This window comes from Physeter macrocephalus, chromosome 13 (genome assembly GCF_002837175.3).
Source record: "Physeter macrocephalus isolate SW-GA chromosome 13, ASM283717v5, whole genome shotgun sequence".
NCBI lineage: Eukaryota > Metazoa > Chordata > Mammalia > Artiodactyla > Physeteridae > Physeter > Physeter macrocephalus.
In genome coordinates this window covers 12,334,985-12,352,471 of record NC_041226.1, presented here as the reverse complement: position 1 = coordinate 12,352,471, position 17,487 = coordinate 12,334,985, and the positions used below count along the sequence as shown (strand labels likewise).

At 41.4% G+C, this 17,487-nt stretch overlaps 1 protein-coding gene across 3 annotated transcripts in view; it reads left to right on the top strand.

The window, feature by feature from the left end:
* DCLK1 (doublecortin like kinase 1) overlaps positions 1–17,487 on the top strand; it is a 334,804-nt gene that overhangs the window by 310,922 nt on the left and 6,395 nt on the right. For all 3 annotated transcript variants that reach the window (XM_028497940.2, XM_028497941.1, XM_024125852.3), the window contains one exon: positions 2,112–2,225. In XM_028497940.2, coding sequence (XP_028353741.1) covers positions 2,112–2,225 — 114 coding nt within the window. The remainder of the gene's footprint in view (positions 1–2,111; positions 2,226–17,487) is intronic.

Here is a 17,487-nt window from a genome sequence, read left to right as displayed (position 1 = left end):
ATCACTCTCCCATGGAAACTCTTAACTAGAGGTGGAATGGTTGACTCATTGTTTGGCAAACATGCCTTGTGGCTTCCCACTCAGGCACATCTGTGCACCAACATCACCTCCCCCCTCTCTACCTGTCAGTACACTCCCAACATCAAGGACCTGCTGGAATCCCGTATTCCTCGTGAAGTCTGCGCTAACTGAAAACACGTCCTCTCTCCTCTGAACTCCTGTGTTTCTCGCTGAGCCATGTGGCACACTGCCTGGTAACAGGTCTTTCTTCTCTTATTGGTCTGTTTTACTGTTTGACGTGGGGTGTGCAAACTCGGTCTCCCAGTTAGCCCGCGAGGGTCTGGCAGACAGCGATCATTTCTTCTCCCCACCCTGCCATCCCCTACGCAGCCCTGCATATAGTAGGTACTTCAGTTGACCCTGTTTCCATTCCAAGTATCATCCCACTGGTACCCTAATTGACCTTCATTTTCTGTTTCCACAATACAGATTTTTTTTTTTTTTAATTTCGAATACACTCTGCATCACTGGAAAGCCTCCTTCTTCTAGATTTGGTTTCAGATGTGACTCAATAAGCATAATAATTGTTCCTTCTTCTAGCCATTCATAAATCAGCCCAAGAATATCATAAATTGAGCATCCACTCTGTGCAGGGCGCTGAGCCAAGTGCTTATATTAAAGATTACAGAAAACATGGAAGATGTGGTACAAAAGGGCAAGAGTTCATTTATATAGATATGCATAAAAACGTGTATAAGTTTTATACATATACACACACACACACAATCATCTAACACCAAAAAGAATGTAAATAGTGTAAATATATATAATGAAAACATTAGGAGTTTATGGAAGAACAATTTTAATGGATTGTGCTTAATAGGGGGAAAATGTTTTGGAACAGGTGATTTGGACCCAAGTTTTGAAGAAAAAGAGGGACCACAGGGTCCATAAGAGCAAAGCCCATGAGTATTTTTGGCCACTATTGTTTCCCCATCAGTTACTGTAGTGCCTGGTCCAGCCAAATGCTGAAAAAAAGAGTAAATCCCATATGGAGAGACCAGGTCATGTAAAAGAGCAAGCATGCTGTGCTTGGAAAGCAGCAAATTTATTTTCTTGGATGCAGCCAAGAAATTCCATGCAAAATCATGGAGAGGAAGGAGAGAAAGAAAATGATGAATGGTATTGAAGTCTTGCCAGGAATTTTGGTTTAAATAGATAGTAACAAACACTTATTCATTCATTCACTTATTCCACAAATATGTATTAAGCATCTACTGTGTGCCAAAGTACATGCTAAGACCCGGGGATTCTGTAGTGAACAAAACACACTCTCTGTCTTCAAGGATCATGCAGTCTCTTCATCACACACTAGTAAGTGGTGTTACATACTTATGACTGATTCTTGTTATTCTAACAGTATTTAGCAAAGGAGAGAAATCTGTCCAGTCTCCATCATAGATGGCTCAGGCAGAGAGCAGAAGCCTTAGTTAAAATGAGCTCCAGTGCAGAATATGTCATAATAACAGATGATATGAAGGCAGCAAGGAGGATTTAAAACTTAAGGAAGATCTTTCCACCTGGAAGGTTGTCTGGGATTATAGAATGGATGATCGAGTAGCTGTGGCACCAGCTTGAGTTTATTTACGGGCTCCTGCCTGAGCCCAGGTCCGTCAGTTTCCCTTGGCTTTGGGTCGGTATGATGGGCTAAGAGGATAAAACTCTTGGGTTAGAAAATAAAAATGTTTAGATTGATTTTTTTTTTTGGTTGTCCAGATTAACTTGCTCTTTGACATATGTCTCTAGAGCAATGGCTGAAATCAATTTTATTAGAAACCAAAAACAGAAATAAAATTTTTTATTTAGGGACAAAGTCAGAGGGTAAGACGACACAGCAAATTAATTTTAGAGCAAATGTGCAAATGAAGGAGCCCTTGAAGCAGTACTTGCTACGACAGTGTTTAATGAGAGGACATTGGTTGGTTTCTTCCTGAAATGTTATGAATTTTAAGATTACTGCCTGTTACTGGAATATCTTGGCCTCATTTTCTGTTTATCTCATTTTTTTCTTCTTCTCCTTTTTTTAAATTTCTTTTATTTTTTTTTTCCAGGATGACGGCCTCCCAGAAAATGAACATCAGCTGTCAGTAGCAGGAAAGATAAAGAAGCATTTCAACACAGGCCCGAAACCGAATAGCACAGCAGCTGGAGTTTCTGTCATAGCAGTAAGCATCTGAAATATCTACCTATAACTTTTTCAAAGCACTCCACCTAAGAGATGGGCATTACTCAGGAGATTCCACCCAGAGACAGCAGAATGGGTCATTTCTTTAGACAGCTCGACCATTTAAAGCACTGGGGGAGGTCTGGGGCTTATATATATGATGTGTTTTTGCTGATCATTTCCCTAGGAGTCACATCATTATCCAACACCTCCAGGGTGCCTTGCAGTATATATTAATTTCATGATTTATTTGTTAAGGCAGAAAACCTCCCCCACATTGGACTCTGTGCCAATGCAAACTTCTGGGCTCTGAGAAAAAGAGTTCCTAGTGTCCTTTTGCCAGGACCTGGCAGGGGAGGGGAGGGGAGCTGAAAGAGAGGACATGGCAGAGAGAGACTGGAACACTATAGATCTTTGTACAAGACATAAATAAAAGCCAAAAACATGGCAGGACGCTTACCCAGTGAGATTTTCAGTGAAACTGAATTGCTGTGAACACCCAAAGAAATCAGGATTTCTTGCTCCTTAGAAATTTCTGTTTTCAAAGCGGAGAGTCTTTTAACATTTACCATTTTGTTGATGTGGCTGCAGGATTTTTTTTTTTCTGTTCCATACATGCAGACATACACTACATGCAATTTGATAGCAGCTCTAGGCAAAGATTAAATTGGGCAGAGAAATAATGAAGCCTCATACTTCCCAGTGTCATATTCTAGAGTAAATATATTCAAGTCCCAGATTACTTGAGTTTTAAATAATTTCCTCTTTTTTTCAGAGTACATACATTTTAACAGCATATTCAATGTAAAATCACTAGAGCTGTTTTTCTTTTTTAAAACAAAGAACTTAGACACTATGATCTCGAATTTTTTAAAGTATTTATGCTACTAAACATACATCATGCTCGTCAGCAATACTGAATATTTAACTACTTCTATGGGTGTTTTTCTTTTCTTTCTCTTTTTCTTTTTTGGTGGTGCTAGAACTCCAGGTAAAGCAAAAGATAACTAAGTGACCTATTTGATACAACCAGTCCCAGATCTGGGTTACTAAGTATTTACTAGGAGTTTCCAGAATTTGCAGGTGGCACGAATGCATGCATATACTTTCCTGGACTAGTTGCATTTCAAGTTTTTTGATTGGACCCCTTCAGCAGGGAGTTACATGAGTATGAGTTACTGGTTCAGGAGGACACTGACAGCAACAAGTAGAATGCATACTCTTTCCCCACGCTCCTCAGCGCTACTGGGGATTTACATTGCAAGGTGTTCTTCTGGCCCTCTCTCTCTTTAGTTCTTTCTAAGGAAACTCAGCGCAGAAGCGCAGTGTCCTTCTGTCTTCATCGATCGTCAGCATTCTTTGTTATCAGCTAATTTAACAATCTCATGGTGCTTCTCAGGGAAACCAGACATTCTATCCTCTGTTTTCATCATTCATGTAAGACACAAGTATATTCCAAAATGTTTGTTTCCACAATTTTCTTTTGCAATGGACTGCCAGCACACTTGTCCATGAAAAGAACTGCTTTTCTGCTCCTGCTGAGGGCTTACAACTGCTAGAGAGGGTGCTTTTTCCACCTCTGTCATTTTGGGTTTTGTTTCGTTTTTCCTGGTCTTTTATTTTAACTAGTCTTTGGTTAAGTTTGCCTTGGTTGCTCAAGAATGCTTTGTTCGCAGTATTCTGGGAGTCTTGTAATGATTGAGAGCAGGAACTTCAGGGCAATTCTCCGATGTACAGACAACACAGATGGGAGGGGAAATGCGACTTTAATCAAACCTGGATAAATTTGGAAACCTAATCCATGAGTTTACTAAAACATCATCTAAGTAGATCTCCTTAAAAAACTTCAGTTAGTATTTGAAGATTAAAGGTCCAACTGATTTCTTTTTCTATGACTAGACCATTTTGAATGCAATTTAATATCAGTTTCTCAGTTCATCACTAATATGTTTCCATGGAGACTGTACCAACTGGTTAATATAAATTGTAAAATGGGCTGTGTGATGCTGAGTTGTGCATTAGTTGCAAGCTTATTTAATCTCTTTATCCACTGCAAAGTTGTGAAAAAAATCATCAACTTACCTCAGGCTCAAAATAATTGACTTTTTGGAGAAATATCTGAAAAAGTGCCATGTCAATTCTAAAGCACAATTCACATGTTGACCACTACCATTAATATTTCAAACATGAAAGAGAATATGGCTGTAACTTTCAGGGGCTATTTCAGGAGAAGCTGGCCGGCCATAATATATGCATTTATGCATCTTCTCCAGAATGCTTTTCCCTCATAAATGTCCACACCCTCCATAAGAACCTGGGGTAGGTCACTAGGTGCAGGGCAGGGCTGGGAGTTAGAAACGAGCCAGGTTGGCTGCCTTTGTTATTAACTTTCAGAATAGCACCAGATAAGTCAATGTAAACTCCATAACCATGTTCCCATTCTTAAAGTGCACAGAATTAGACTCAGGGGACCACCACAAGATAAAGGAGCCCTGGCATTAAATAATATCCCCAACTCAAGCTAAAGTATAATTGCAAAGGAACGATATTCTGCTGTGAGACAGAATGTGAGTGAGAGGTAAAAGGAATAGCTTTCATAAATGGTGCATTCTATAAAGATCATATGACAATTTAATAACGGAATATAATTATTGATTCACCCACATGATAGAAATTTCTGTAATTAATATAATACTATTATGACTTCTATTTGATAGACATGGGAAAAAAACCTGATTTCAGCATAGATTTCATGCAGACAGAATTTTTCCCCATGGGCATGAATGCTTTCCCCAGAGGCTATCAAATGATGTATTTTATTTTAAACTGCCTCTGTTACAGGAGTGCTTTTTTGTAAATTACAAACACCCTTTAAAATTAAAATATATATACTGTTTAGAACAGAGTATCAGCTTGTTTTTTTTCAGAAAATCAGCAATTAAATCATTGGTCTTTAACCGGTAGTTCTCTTTCCTTAGTTAGAAACCTCGCTATCTGCTCATAAAGGAATTCGTGACACTTTTTCTTTCTCGGAATGACAAAGGAGAAAAGAGCATACTGTCATAACAAACAGACTCTAATCACAGGTGTAATTTATGACATGAGTGTAGTTTAACATGCATTCATGGTTCTGAACCTTAATGTTTTCTGTTCGTGTTGTCATTTTTTTCTTCTCTTCCTCCCACCCCCTACATTATTAAGACCAAAGAGAGGACAAATGATAACTTTATATTAAGGTCCTCGAGTTGGCTGGGAGAGTAATTACCAGCTGGAGGCTCACGGGCATCATAGAGCCCTTCTCGGAGGAGAAAAGGTATCTGACATTTAGGTCAGGTGACATGATTAGGTGGAAACCCACTGCTGTCCTTATAACTACAACAGTCTGCGCCCATTGTCCTCCCCTGCCTTTCCCAGTGGCCGGGCAATTCAAACCAAACCAAACCAAACCAAAGAAACCCAGAACAGAACAGAGAAAGGGAAACAAAAGGTTATTAAAATGCAATTTATAGACATAAAATGGAATTAGAGATGACATTTTAACGGCGGACTTCTTGAGAGCCGAGGGATGGGAGGGAGGCATTATTAGATTTGCTCAGCTTGATGAAGAACCGATGACTCAGATGTCACTTCCAATTTATTTTTCCTCATTTAATGCTGTTTATTATTTTAACCAACAATTTTCCTAATGCTTTCGAGTTCTTCTTTTGCATTTTGGTCGTGCAAATAGAGCATTTCAGTCTAATTGAACAAATCCATACTAATCAATGTGCAAATAATTGTGATAGTGGGAAGCTTCCTTCTAAAGCGAGAGACCTCTGCTCTGGGGCGTTCCCAAATGTGGAGTTATGGGGTACTTTGCCTGTAGATGGCAATAAAGAGCCAGTTACTGAGGAGCCATCCCTGGGCTGAAACAGAAAGGCAGGCCTTCATCTTCCTAACAGCAAGTGTACTTCAATATTTTTTTCTAAATAAAACGAACTGTACATTTTTAAAAAGATTAAAATCTCACATTGCTGTTCCGTGAACACTGGGATAGATAGCCTAGTTTATAATCAGAATACCGAATCTTCTGAGCAGTTTTTAGTTTGAACAAGTGCCCCGGCATGTTTTTGAAATGCCTTTGTGAATTTTGTAGTAGAAACTGTCATGCCAGTACCACACTTGAAAGCACTCATGAGCCTCTCCAGAAAGAAAAGTGGTCAACTTGCATCCTCTCATGGGCAGAATGGGGGAGTGGGCATACGGCATGATTATTGTTTCTCAAATCTGGGGATTGAATCTTTTATTCCTAGGTAGCCAAAGGCTAACAACTTATTCCAGGAGGAACAACTTTGAGAACTTATCCTGTCTTCTATTTATTGTACCTTTTGTTAATCATAAGCACTTAACTGTACATATGCACTTTTAATATACAGCGAAAATTATTTTTCATTTTATTTTCTATATTTTCTTGGAGAAAATTTACTGTTTTATACCATATCTTTTTAGTTCAGAAATGTAATTGATTCACCTTTAAGAGCAGCTCTGCTTTTGAAGATTAACTCTTAAAGAAAGAAATCCAAATTGCTGTGATTTATGGGGATTCAAAACTTGATTCTTTTCATCTTTTATTTCATATTTATGAAGGCCTCAAACTTAAGCTTCATGGGGTAAGGTTGGGGGGGGGCGTCCAATCTGCTTTCTCTTAGGTGGCTAAAGCTGATTTCAGCACTTTATTGTAAAGCATTTTCCATTGCTCTAGAATATGAAGACGTGTTTATATCTTTTGAAATTGAGAGGATATTATTAAATGTGCATTCAAAACCTCGTTTGACAAATTAGATCTTTTCTAACAAATTGGCCTCCGAGATATTCGTGGGGGATTAGTGTATTTTCTCGCCTTTTTATTTTCAATGTGCAGATTTAGGATATTAGCTAGTCACCCTGCAGAAGAGGCATCGTAACTCTATATACATATATAGTCAATGAAGAACAGCTTGGTCTGGAGTCTTAATACTTTAGCACAATGTCGATCCACTGAGTTGCCCCCATTTCTCTCTGCTCAGCTGGACCACGGGTTTACCATCAAGAGATCAGGGTCTTTGGACTACTACCAACAACCAGGAATGTATTGGATAAGGTATGAGATGGTGCAGCTCAAGTCAGTGTTTCCATGGCAACGTGCTGGCAGTCTCCATTAACCAGTTCCTTCAGTGGATAAACATGCTTTTGATTTGTTATCCAGTCCATATGCTGCTTTATCAGTTTCATTTTAATCTTGATTGAGATGCCACACCCCCTCATTCTTTTTTTTCACCCCATTATTCACACTGACATTTGCCAGCTTTCTTTCCATTGCACATGCTCAGTATCAACTTTCCTTACAGTTAAAAGGACAGTATATTTAGTGTTAATGTCAAAGCATTTGCCTGATGTTGCTAATTAAAACAATGATTTCTAGTGTTTTGTCCCTTAACAAATGGAAGAACAACAGTACCTTAGTATATGTTCTATAGAAGTATATACTGTCATTTTAAAATCATCAAGCCCGATCTTAACCTTAGTAGATGGATGAAACAATGCATTTACACCTTAGTCATAGAAGCTCCTCCCAGCACAGTGAGCTATAGAATGCATTGTGTGTGTTGGTAAGCTTGTGTTTTCAAATTCTCCACCTTTTTGTTTCATTTTGTTTTTGTTTTACTGTTACCTCTCTCCCCCTGGAAATCCCTTTATGTACTAGCTATTGCATGAATTTATTTTTCGATATTTTGTAACGGTCAGATTACTTAGCTGGCTTATCTGCTCAAGCAAAAGGGACTATGGGAGGTATCGATTTTTTTTTAACTGGGTTAAGAATTCTATCCAATCGTTTTCTATTCCAGTCAACTGCGCTGGCATTTCCTTCAAGGGGCATTGTTTGTGTCTCTTTAAGTTGGCCACAGGCAGGATGAGTTTTGATGATATGAGGAATGAACTCTGAGAAGTCCTAGGCAACTTTCCTCCTCCATCTTAATGTTTCTGAAATGATCTCCAGGTAAAGCTCCACGTCTTAGCATTTGCTAAGAAAAAAATTCCACTGGGTTTGGCATTTCCCCCAAATGATGGTGCCTTATGCTGTTCATGGAATAGACCAAGTTGTTAAAAAAAAAAAAAAAAACGGAAAGAAAGAATAACATATATAATATACTATTTAACCCCCAATTATTACTTTTAATTTTTTAATATAATTAGACACTAGAAGCAAAGGCATTAGAGATGCAGAAAAGGCCACCCTTTGACAAACTATCCAAATATCTAAGATCATGATAATTTCTAAGCCTGCTGAAAGCAAGAAAATACCCAAACTTCAATAAATATCAAAGTCAGTTTTACACAGAAGGCTGTTTGTATCTTCTAGACAGATCTGCATGCAGGAGTTGCACACCCACCTTTTTATTTACCTAAATAAACAGCTTTATAGATACAGAAAGAACTTTTTTTATTTTTAACCTTTTTTTTTGAGGGGGGTGTGTGAATCAGTCATGATTTGCCTTTGTGCAGACTCTTTTTACATGGAAGATGATCCATCCATCTTTTACTTTTTCCTGAAAGGTAATATACATTTTGAAGAGTGCACATCTCAACGAACTTTCACAAAGTGAGCACACCACTGTAAGCAGCACCCAGATCAGGCACAGAACATTTCTAGCACCCCCAGAGGACCCCCAGCCCCCAGGGCCCTTCCAGGAGGGTCACGTAGCCCTAAGGGTAAACGCTGACCTGGAGTCTGTCCGCATTAATTAGCTTTGCCTGGTATTGTTCTTTCTATAAATCAAATCGTGCTCCGTCCTTTTTTAATTGTATGTCTCCTAACCTCAGGCATATTAACCAAACATATATGAGTACAGTTGATAAACAATTAAAAATAGGCATCAAATATGTCTAATTACAGTTGTGCATATTTGTATAACACAAATTACACATATAAGCTTCAAAAAAAAAACCTCTAGAAAATTATATTACTAAATTTGTGGGCTTAGGGGTGGGTGCAAAACACCAAATAAACACAGTAATTAATAAACGTAGCCAAGTATAAAAAGGTCATCTGACTAAAATCCTGGCGATGGTTCGCATCAGCAGGCAAAATGACAGGACCCTGAACAACGGGCAGGAGCGGATAGAAGATAACCTCTTCTTTCTTTCACACATAAACTGCTCTGTTTTCCAGCTGGGGGCAGTAACAGCAACGTTCAGAGTTAATGCTGTACTAAACAGCGCACCCAGTATGTAAAGCTAAATTGGAGAAATGATGCTAAAAACTCATCGGCGTATATGCTTAATTAGGAAGTTTTATGATGCCATTTAGCCCGGAACGAACACACTCTCCTCACTGGTTGCAAATGCTCGCCTTTGATCTCCATGGAAGTGGGAGCATTTGTCTAACCATGGTGGCAGCCAGCTTTCCAACATAAACAGTCACTGCGGGCGAAACAGCCCCACTCCCAGTTGTTGTGTTTACAAGATCGGGAGTGGGGATGTTCCTGGCTGTTTTCACTGCTCTGAGCAGAACGCCTGGGAGACGAGCTTGTGTTTTGTAAAGCAGCTCACATCAGGGCAGAGGCTGGGGAAACGGCTCTTCGGGGTGCCCAGAATTGGCATGTCCCTCTTAGTAGCCTTTTTGGGGACTGGAGAAATGGTGGGGGCCATGCCTCCTCCTTGCATTCATCCTCCTGCCTCGAACAGAGGGATGCTTCCAAGCGGTAGCCAGGGGAGCAGCATCCTGCATGGCTTCTTTCTCCGGGAGACCTTGCTCCTGTCCCCCCGAGTCTGGAGGCGAGCCTCTCCCAGGAGTGAGCTGCCTGGGCCATTCCACCCTCTCACACACATTCCTGCCTCTCTCAAGTGAAGTTGTCCCTGTGGCAGGTGCTGTGCCAGCAACACATGGAGAAGAATTCCTGCATCTTCTGCACGCACAACAAGGCAACAGCCAGAAAAGAACCTGATTAAATGAAACACATATCAAAACAAGACATACGCTAAGAACGCCAAATAAGAGAAAATGCAGAGGTGAGCTAGGACAGAAGGGGGGTTGAGGTCAGGCCGGACGTGACTCGTGTGCGTACTAGATTCAAGCACTGTCCTGAAACAGTGAGTGACGAGGCAGCGCGCAGCAGCCGTACGCGGCCCTTGCGAGGCTATTAGGTGCTGTCGTGCTCGGGTGTGAAAAGGAGTGGGGTCAGTTAAATGCATCTTTGCTCGGCGCAGGTTTGGAAGACCGGTTCCCACAAAAGCCAGAGAGGAACCTCCCACGTGGTGTGAAGAGGGTTCCAAAGGCACACAGCAAGTTGCAGGGCACAGGTTGCTTTAGGGACGGTGGCCTTGGCCTTGGCCTTGCTCTGCCATCGGGAAAAGTCCCCCCATCCTCCATGAGTGTAAAAAGTGCTGCAGGAAGGAAGGGCAGGGGCCTCTGTTCTAGGAAGGGATTAACCACCCTCCGTACCCCAGCGCTTAACACATAGAAGAGGCATAGATTTAAACTTCAAAACCATCCAAAGTGTGATTGCAGAGAAAAGTATAGGGGAGGTATGAGGTTTGGTATGGCAGCTGTACTGTGATGCTAAAAAGTGAGTTATTGGCCGGGAGGCTCAAAAGCTGGGCCACAGTACTTTGTATTATAGTTCCACAAATGGTCACTGAGAGAGACACAGGGCTAGGGAGACATCTGTGTTATTTTACCACGTCAAACAGGTTGCTCGCTGTTTGAGGTTTTATTTTGTTTCGTTTTACCTTCAGAGCCCCCTTAAGAGCAGGTCCCAAAAATATATATATTTGTCTTTTTAAAACTTAACGTACTTGCTATTAGAAATGAGAAATTTCCATGGCATTCCAAGACTTACTGATTGGGTGTAAACTGTATATGTTTTCCTGAGATTCCTGGTGATTCGGTATTGATGGACAATTTTGTGGTATCGTATTTATTTTCATCTTGCTTCAGAACCTCTTTCCCTCTTTATGATTTAAAAAGATGCCTACACTCTATTCTATGTATTCTTTCCTGCCATACTTTGCCTCCGTATGTTCCTCAGTGATGTTCACTGATAGGATGTAGGTTTTATCAGGTATAAATGCGTAGGGAAGAATAATCATAAAGAACTTAATCATAAGTATTGACACACTGTTATTCTATTAAGAGTGTAAATATCCATATGCTGACGTCAAACAATTCTCAAATACATGTCAAACACATGACACTTCTAGAAACTAAAAAGTCTTGAGGGCTTCCCTGGTGGCGCAGTGGTTGAGAGTCCGCCTGCCGATGCAGGGGACACGGGTTCGTGCCCCGGTCCGGGAAGATCCCACGTGCCGCGGAGCGGCTGGGCCCGTGAGCCGTGGCCGCTGAGCCTGCGCGTCTGGAGCCTGTGCTCCGCAACGGGAGAGGCCACAACAGTGAGAGGCCCGCGTACCGCAAAAAAAAAAAAAAAAAAAAAAAAAGCCTTGAAAATTGAAATGAAACAAACTTGATTAAAGATTGGCAGCTCTGTGCACGGAGAGTTGCATGGAGAGTTTGTGGCTTTGGTGTCAGGAAGCCCTGGTTTTGGATCCAGCCTGTCCTACTTACTGTGTTGTGACCTTGGGCAAGGTACATGTTCCTCCTCTGATTCTTAGTTTCCCCATCTATAAAAATGAGACGAGTATTATCAACCTTCCAAATCTGTGGTGAAGATGACATGAGTGGCCTGTGCAAAAGCACCTTCATGGACCCAGCCCAAATGAGGAGCCCAGAAAAAACTGTTCCAGGAGAAAATCATCCGCTCCACACCACACGAGAGACAGATTTTCCTGGGAAAACTGATCTCTCTCCAGATCCAAGCATTTGTTATTAAAGTAGAACCGTGACCTTTTTTGATGCTCTGATTGATTGGGATAAACTGTTGAATAACTTATATGTTAGATTATTCATGAATTGGGGGCATTAAATTTTACTTAGTCTATAGCCCCAAATCCTGATGAAGTATAAGTTTAACAAGTTATCCTCTAGGGCAGGGATTGGCAAATTACAGCCAATGGGCCAAATCTAGCTCACTGCCTGGTTTTTAAATAAAGTTTTATTGGCACACAGCCACACCCATTCATTTATAAATTACCTATGGTTGCTTCTACTCTACAAAGGCAGAATTGAGTAGTTGTGTCAGAGAATCATATAGCCTACAAAGTCTAAAGTATTAACTCTTGGCCTTCCCAGAAAAAGTTTCTCAATTCCTGTTGTAGGAGAAAAATGTTTCTAAATTAAAAGGCAGGGAGTTCCCTGGCGGTCCAGTGGTTAGAACTCGGCGCTTTCACTGCTGTGGCCCTGGTTCGATCCCTGGTCAGGGAACTAAGATCCCGCAAGTTGTGCGGCCTGGCTAAATTTTAAAAAGAAAGAAAGAAAGAAAGAAAAAAAGCACCACCTGGCAGGCTTGTTAAAAACTGTATCACCACCAGCTAGTGGAATGCACGGCACATAGAAGGCACTTCAATAAATAAATATTTGTTAAATTAATGAATGATTGAATCTTCCCATCAAGGGACCATTAATATAGAGAAACCTTGATTGTGAAGATAAATGTGTTTTTTTAAGAGTCTGGACAATCAAATCACATATGAGATGCTCTTACAGTAGCATCCCACTACAGCAACCCAAGAGTAATTCTTCGGCAAAGCTAAAAAAATTGCTTTTGTAATAAAAGGAGTTACCCCTTAATCTACCTGCTTAGTTCTAAATTTTCATAGATTTTCTTAAGATAAACTATGCCTACAGCTGTCCTTTCTTTTAGTAGCATGATGAAGGAAAAACATGGCAGCTCAGCTTAGCTTCTGCTGTGAGAAAATCAGGGGCCGTAGGGCAGAGGAAACACATGAATTTTGCCCTCTAGAAACCTGACCTCAGCAAGTGGCTATCATTTTAACCCCCTGATGGGAGGCCACCAGCAACCCTCTGCAGAGGTGGACCAATGTGGGATTCTATTAAGAACCAGATCAGCGGGAGGAGCCTATATTTATGAAGTGGTGGGGAAGCGTGGGACCGCCCTGCCCCAGGAAATGAGGAATCACATTCAAGAGACGGGTACCTAGAAAGGAGCTTTGAAGGCCGCTCGTTTCATGAAGCCTCCTTTTGCCATTTAAATGGTCACCTTCACTTTAGGGAAATACCGTGTCTTAGATCCGGATACTGTGCAGTTCCTGCCTGGTGAGACCCCAAAAAGATATTAAAGCAAAACGAAACAGAACCATAATAAGCATGACAGCAAGCCAAAAAAAAAAAAAAAAAATGAGAAGGGTGGATATATCAATCTAGGTGTCAGTTTAATTTTACTATCAAGCAAAACATTTCCAAAGTGGCAAGCAAATCGTAACTCAGTCCCTACAGAGTAAGGGCGAGCAAAGGAGAGAGCGTTCCTGAGATTAATGCCCCAACAGCTGCATCCCTGGCTCAGTCTCCTAGGTAGTATGAATAATGGATGGGCTCAAAGGCAACATGCACGATAATGTTCTTTTATTAATGAAATGAAGACTGTTTGGGATGGCTGGCAATAAATTAAGAAAAGCGAAAAAGGAAAAACAGTCACCGTTCGCCTCTGAAAAATGCAGTTACTTAAATCCAATAATTACTGCCACGACAGGAAACATCGCCTCCGAACTTAAACGAGGTGCATCTCTTGTGGGTCCTGCACATAGTGCAGAACAGAAATATTTTTGATCCATAGACTGGAAGGCCTGTTGTTTACTAAGAGAAAAACATAACCCATTTTAGTAGATTGATGGTGATATTAAGCATATTCAGGTATTTCATAGGTGGAAGTTTCCTTAGGAGTGAGGCACTGTACCTCAGCTCAGGCTGCAGACTGGGAAATGGCTTGATGTGGTTAGAAAACGTGTCCAAGGTCACATAATCAGCTGAGCTAGGACAAAAAGCTGGTTCTCCTGACTTCCCCCTGCTGCTGCTACCAAGGGGATTACGCTAAAGCTACCAGACAAGGCAAGCATTACACAGATGTGGGTGACTCAGACTTGCAAAAACAAAGTAATGCTCCAATTCATATTCTCACTTCATTCCTGACCTTCCACCTCCATGCTGTATTTTTCCTATAGCATTGCAAAGATAGGCCAGATGGGTACCTCCTAGGTATTTATGCTGATTTCCAAATTTAATGTCAGAAAGAAGGATTTAAAATATCTGAGTACTGCGTGGAGGATAGTGTTGTTTCATTGTAACGGAAAAGGCCAAAGATGTATCTATTGTTGGAATAAATATTCTGGGTATTAGGCAAGCACTGTCTCTGATTCGTGCGTGCTTGGTGTTAAGGCAGGCACCAAAACGGGATGGATATGAATTTCTCTAAGAGCTCCAACTGCTATGTGTGTCGCCCCCGGATTTGCTGAGGTAACTGGCATGATCTTACCATTCCTCGGTTTTCACACTTCATCTAGCACCTCCTAAGGACACTCTGATCACCAAGAGCTTGCAGTCTGAGGTAGGGATATGCAGTGTTTCTTTCATGTAGAGCAGGTTTATATTAGTTTCTCCATGTCATTTTATTTGGTCAGTTATTTGGTCTGTCAGGATCCCCCAGTCCACTGTTAGCTGGCTATAGCCCCGCACACGACATAGCCGTTGTTATTGGGTACATATTTTAAATAACTAGATTAGAGCTTCCTATTTGGTTACTACTGGTCAACTCCAGAATCTCAAGAGATTTCTTGCTCACCTCTAACCTGTGATACTTAGCACCAAAATGTGATAATGCAGGCTTCAGATTCTCTTACGAGCTTTTAATGAAGTGATAACTTACTGAGGAAACACGTGGGAATTCTACTGCAAGTCCATTCATGTCTGTTCCACAAAGCTGCAAACCGTGAGCAAAATAACCAATAAAATAAAAACTCCGTTAGGAAGTCTTAAGTTTTAATGGACCATCAAGACTTAGGACCACCTTACCTTATAAAGATAGGCATTAGGGAGGAGAGACCCAGTTTCCTTGATATCTGGGAAATTTTTGTGATTGAGAAAGAGGAAAGCAGTCTTTCAGAAATGGTTGAAAGGGCCCTGAATTTAAATCTATGATACAGCACTTCAGAGGGGAAGTTATGTTTTGAATGTTTTCTGGGGAGAAAATTATCAGTTGGATAATATATATTTTTATAGCAATACTTTAAAAAATTATGTGTTGGCCTATTATTCTATTTCTTTGCTGAATTCATCTGTCTTGAACTACATGTCGGGCCACAGAATTCAACTGTAAAGTTTTAACTGTACAGATTTTAGAGGCAATTAATTTTACAGCCACACTTAAAATTCTAAAGATATCATATATAACAGTGCTTACTGTGATAAGGAATTGGACCACGATATGTAGTTGTTGAGTAGATAAATATATGAGGTTATTAATGTTATCTACTGTAAGCATTTGATCATATCTAAAACAAATTGCACTCTTAAATATTGGACTCATAATACCTTTAACTTCTTACTCTTTTGTATTATAGAGTTGTTCGGGGTTCTATTTTCTTTTGTCATTGCTATTCGGAAAGTACCTAATCACCTAAAATAATCTAATTCTGTATTAACTAAGAAATATTTAATCTGTCCCTTATATGTGTGTCACAGTTGGCTAGGCATTCTGGAAAATGCAAAGAAGTTTCAGATCCTACCCTAGAGCAGCTTGCATGGGATTTGGGAAGTATGCAAAGGAAAGGTAATAGGCCTGTGTGCAGTAAGTGTCAAAAGTTTGGTCAAGACAATACTTGCCTGAGGAATTTAGAAAGAAAAAGTGCGATGCAGAAGGTAAAATGTGATCAAATCTTGGAAAATAGAGAAATGTGAGCGGGCAGGAGGTGGGAGAGGTGATGTCAGGTTGGTGAACACCGTAAGCCAGGATGCAGAGGTGAGTGTGATTCAAGTACCTTCGGAGAGATATCAGTTAGGACTATTTGGATTGCAAGGGAAGAAAACCCAAACCAAACTGGCTTTCAGCAAAAAGGAGAAGTATGGTTTTATATCATCTGAAAGGTCCAAAGGTTGGGTCTGGCTTCAGTGATGCGTGGATTCAGCACTCGGTAGGGCTTGGTTTCTTTCCATCCCTCCACTCTGCCTCCCCGTGATGGCTTTAGTCTGGAACTTCACGTGGTACCAGGATGTGGGAAGCAGCTCCAGGCTTGCTATCCTCTCAGCTGGAATTCACTGTGAATGTGAAGTCTCAGTGAAAGTCTCCTCATGTCGCGTGAACTGGGTCGGGTGCCCATCCTGAACCAATCACGGGTATTGGCGAACACAGTCAGCACAGGCTTGCTTCTGGGTCACAAGCCCATCTGCACCCCACCCTCAGAGACGGAGGTAGGGTCCCCTCCACTGGAATGACAGATTACGCGAGCGGGAGATTTCCAAAGGGAAACCGAGGCATGGTTAACCATAAGCTAAGTGGATGCTGTGTCCACTAACAGGGACATGAGGTCTGCTGATATCACAGGATAATTTTGAGTAATAACCGGAACTAGACCCTGGAAATTTTTACTGTAAGCACATTGTGACTGTTAGGACAAGGAGTTCAACTTTATGAGGAACTGTAAACAAATCGGACCTGGGGATAACTGACCTGTCAGCTGTGTGTGTGCAGGATGGGCTGGGGGTTGGGTGCTCTAGTGGGAAATAATGTGACCTCTGTTGTGCTTTCTCATATTTCTAAAGCCACAGCATTTGGAGAGTATCTCCTGTGTGCTACGAGCTGGGGGGAACACAGACAGGATGCCCAGACTTGATCTTGCCCTCCACAGAGTCTACAATGTGGCAGGGAAGACAGTGCATCAGAGTCAATTGCGTTGCAGGCAGGATGCACAGTGATAGCTGTACTGGGCTTCATGGGAACACAGAGGGGTTCTTAAAATGAACCACAGTCCATAGAGCCAGAAGCAGAATAAGCAGGAGCCCTGGGAGGAGAGGCCTGTGGGCAGCGATGCCCTCTCAATCATCTTTGGGAGCAGGTCTGTTGGGAGCACCAAGCGTTGCTCGCGTAGCATTTGAGAACGTTGCGAGGACCTGGGTGAGTCAGGAGCTGCCTGTCTGTCAGTCCTGAGACCCAGCTCTCCCTAGGAGTTGTTTACAGGCCCAGAGTGGGATTGTACACGTGGTGGAGGCTGGCTTGCTGTCCCTGAGCGAGCTCTCGGGCCATCAGCCTGGGAATGCCCTGGCCTTTCGGCCTCTGATGCTGCTCGTGCTGTCTGTCTCCTCCCTGGCTCACCCTGGCTGGGATCAGAGGAGGGAACCACTG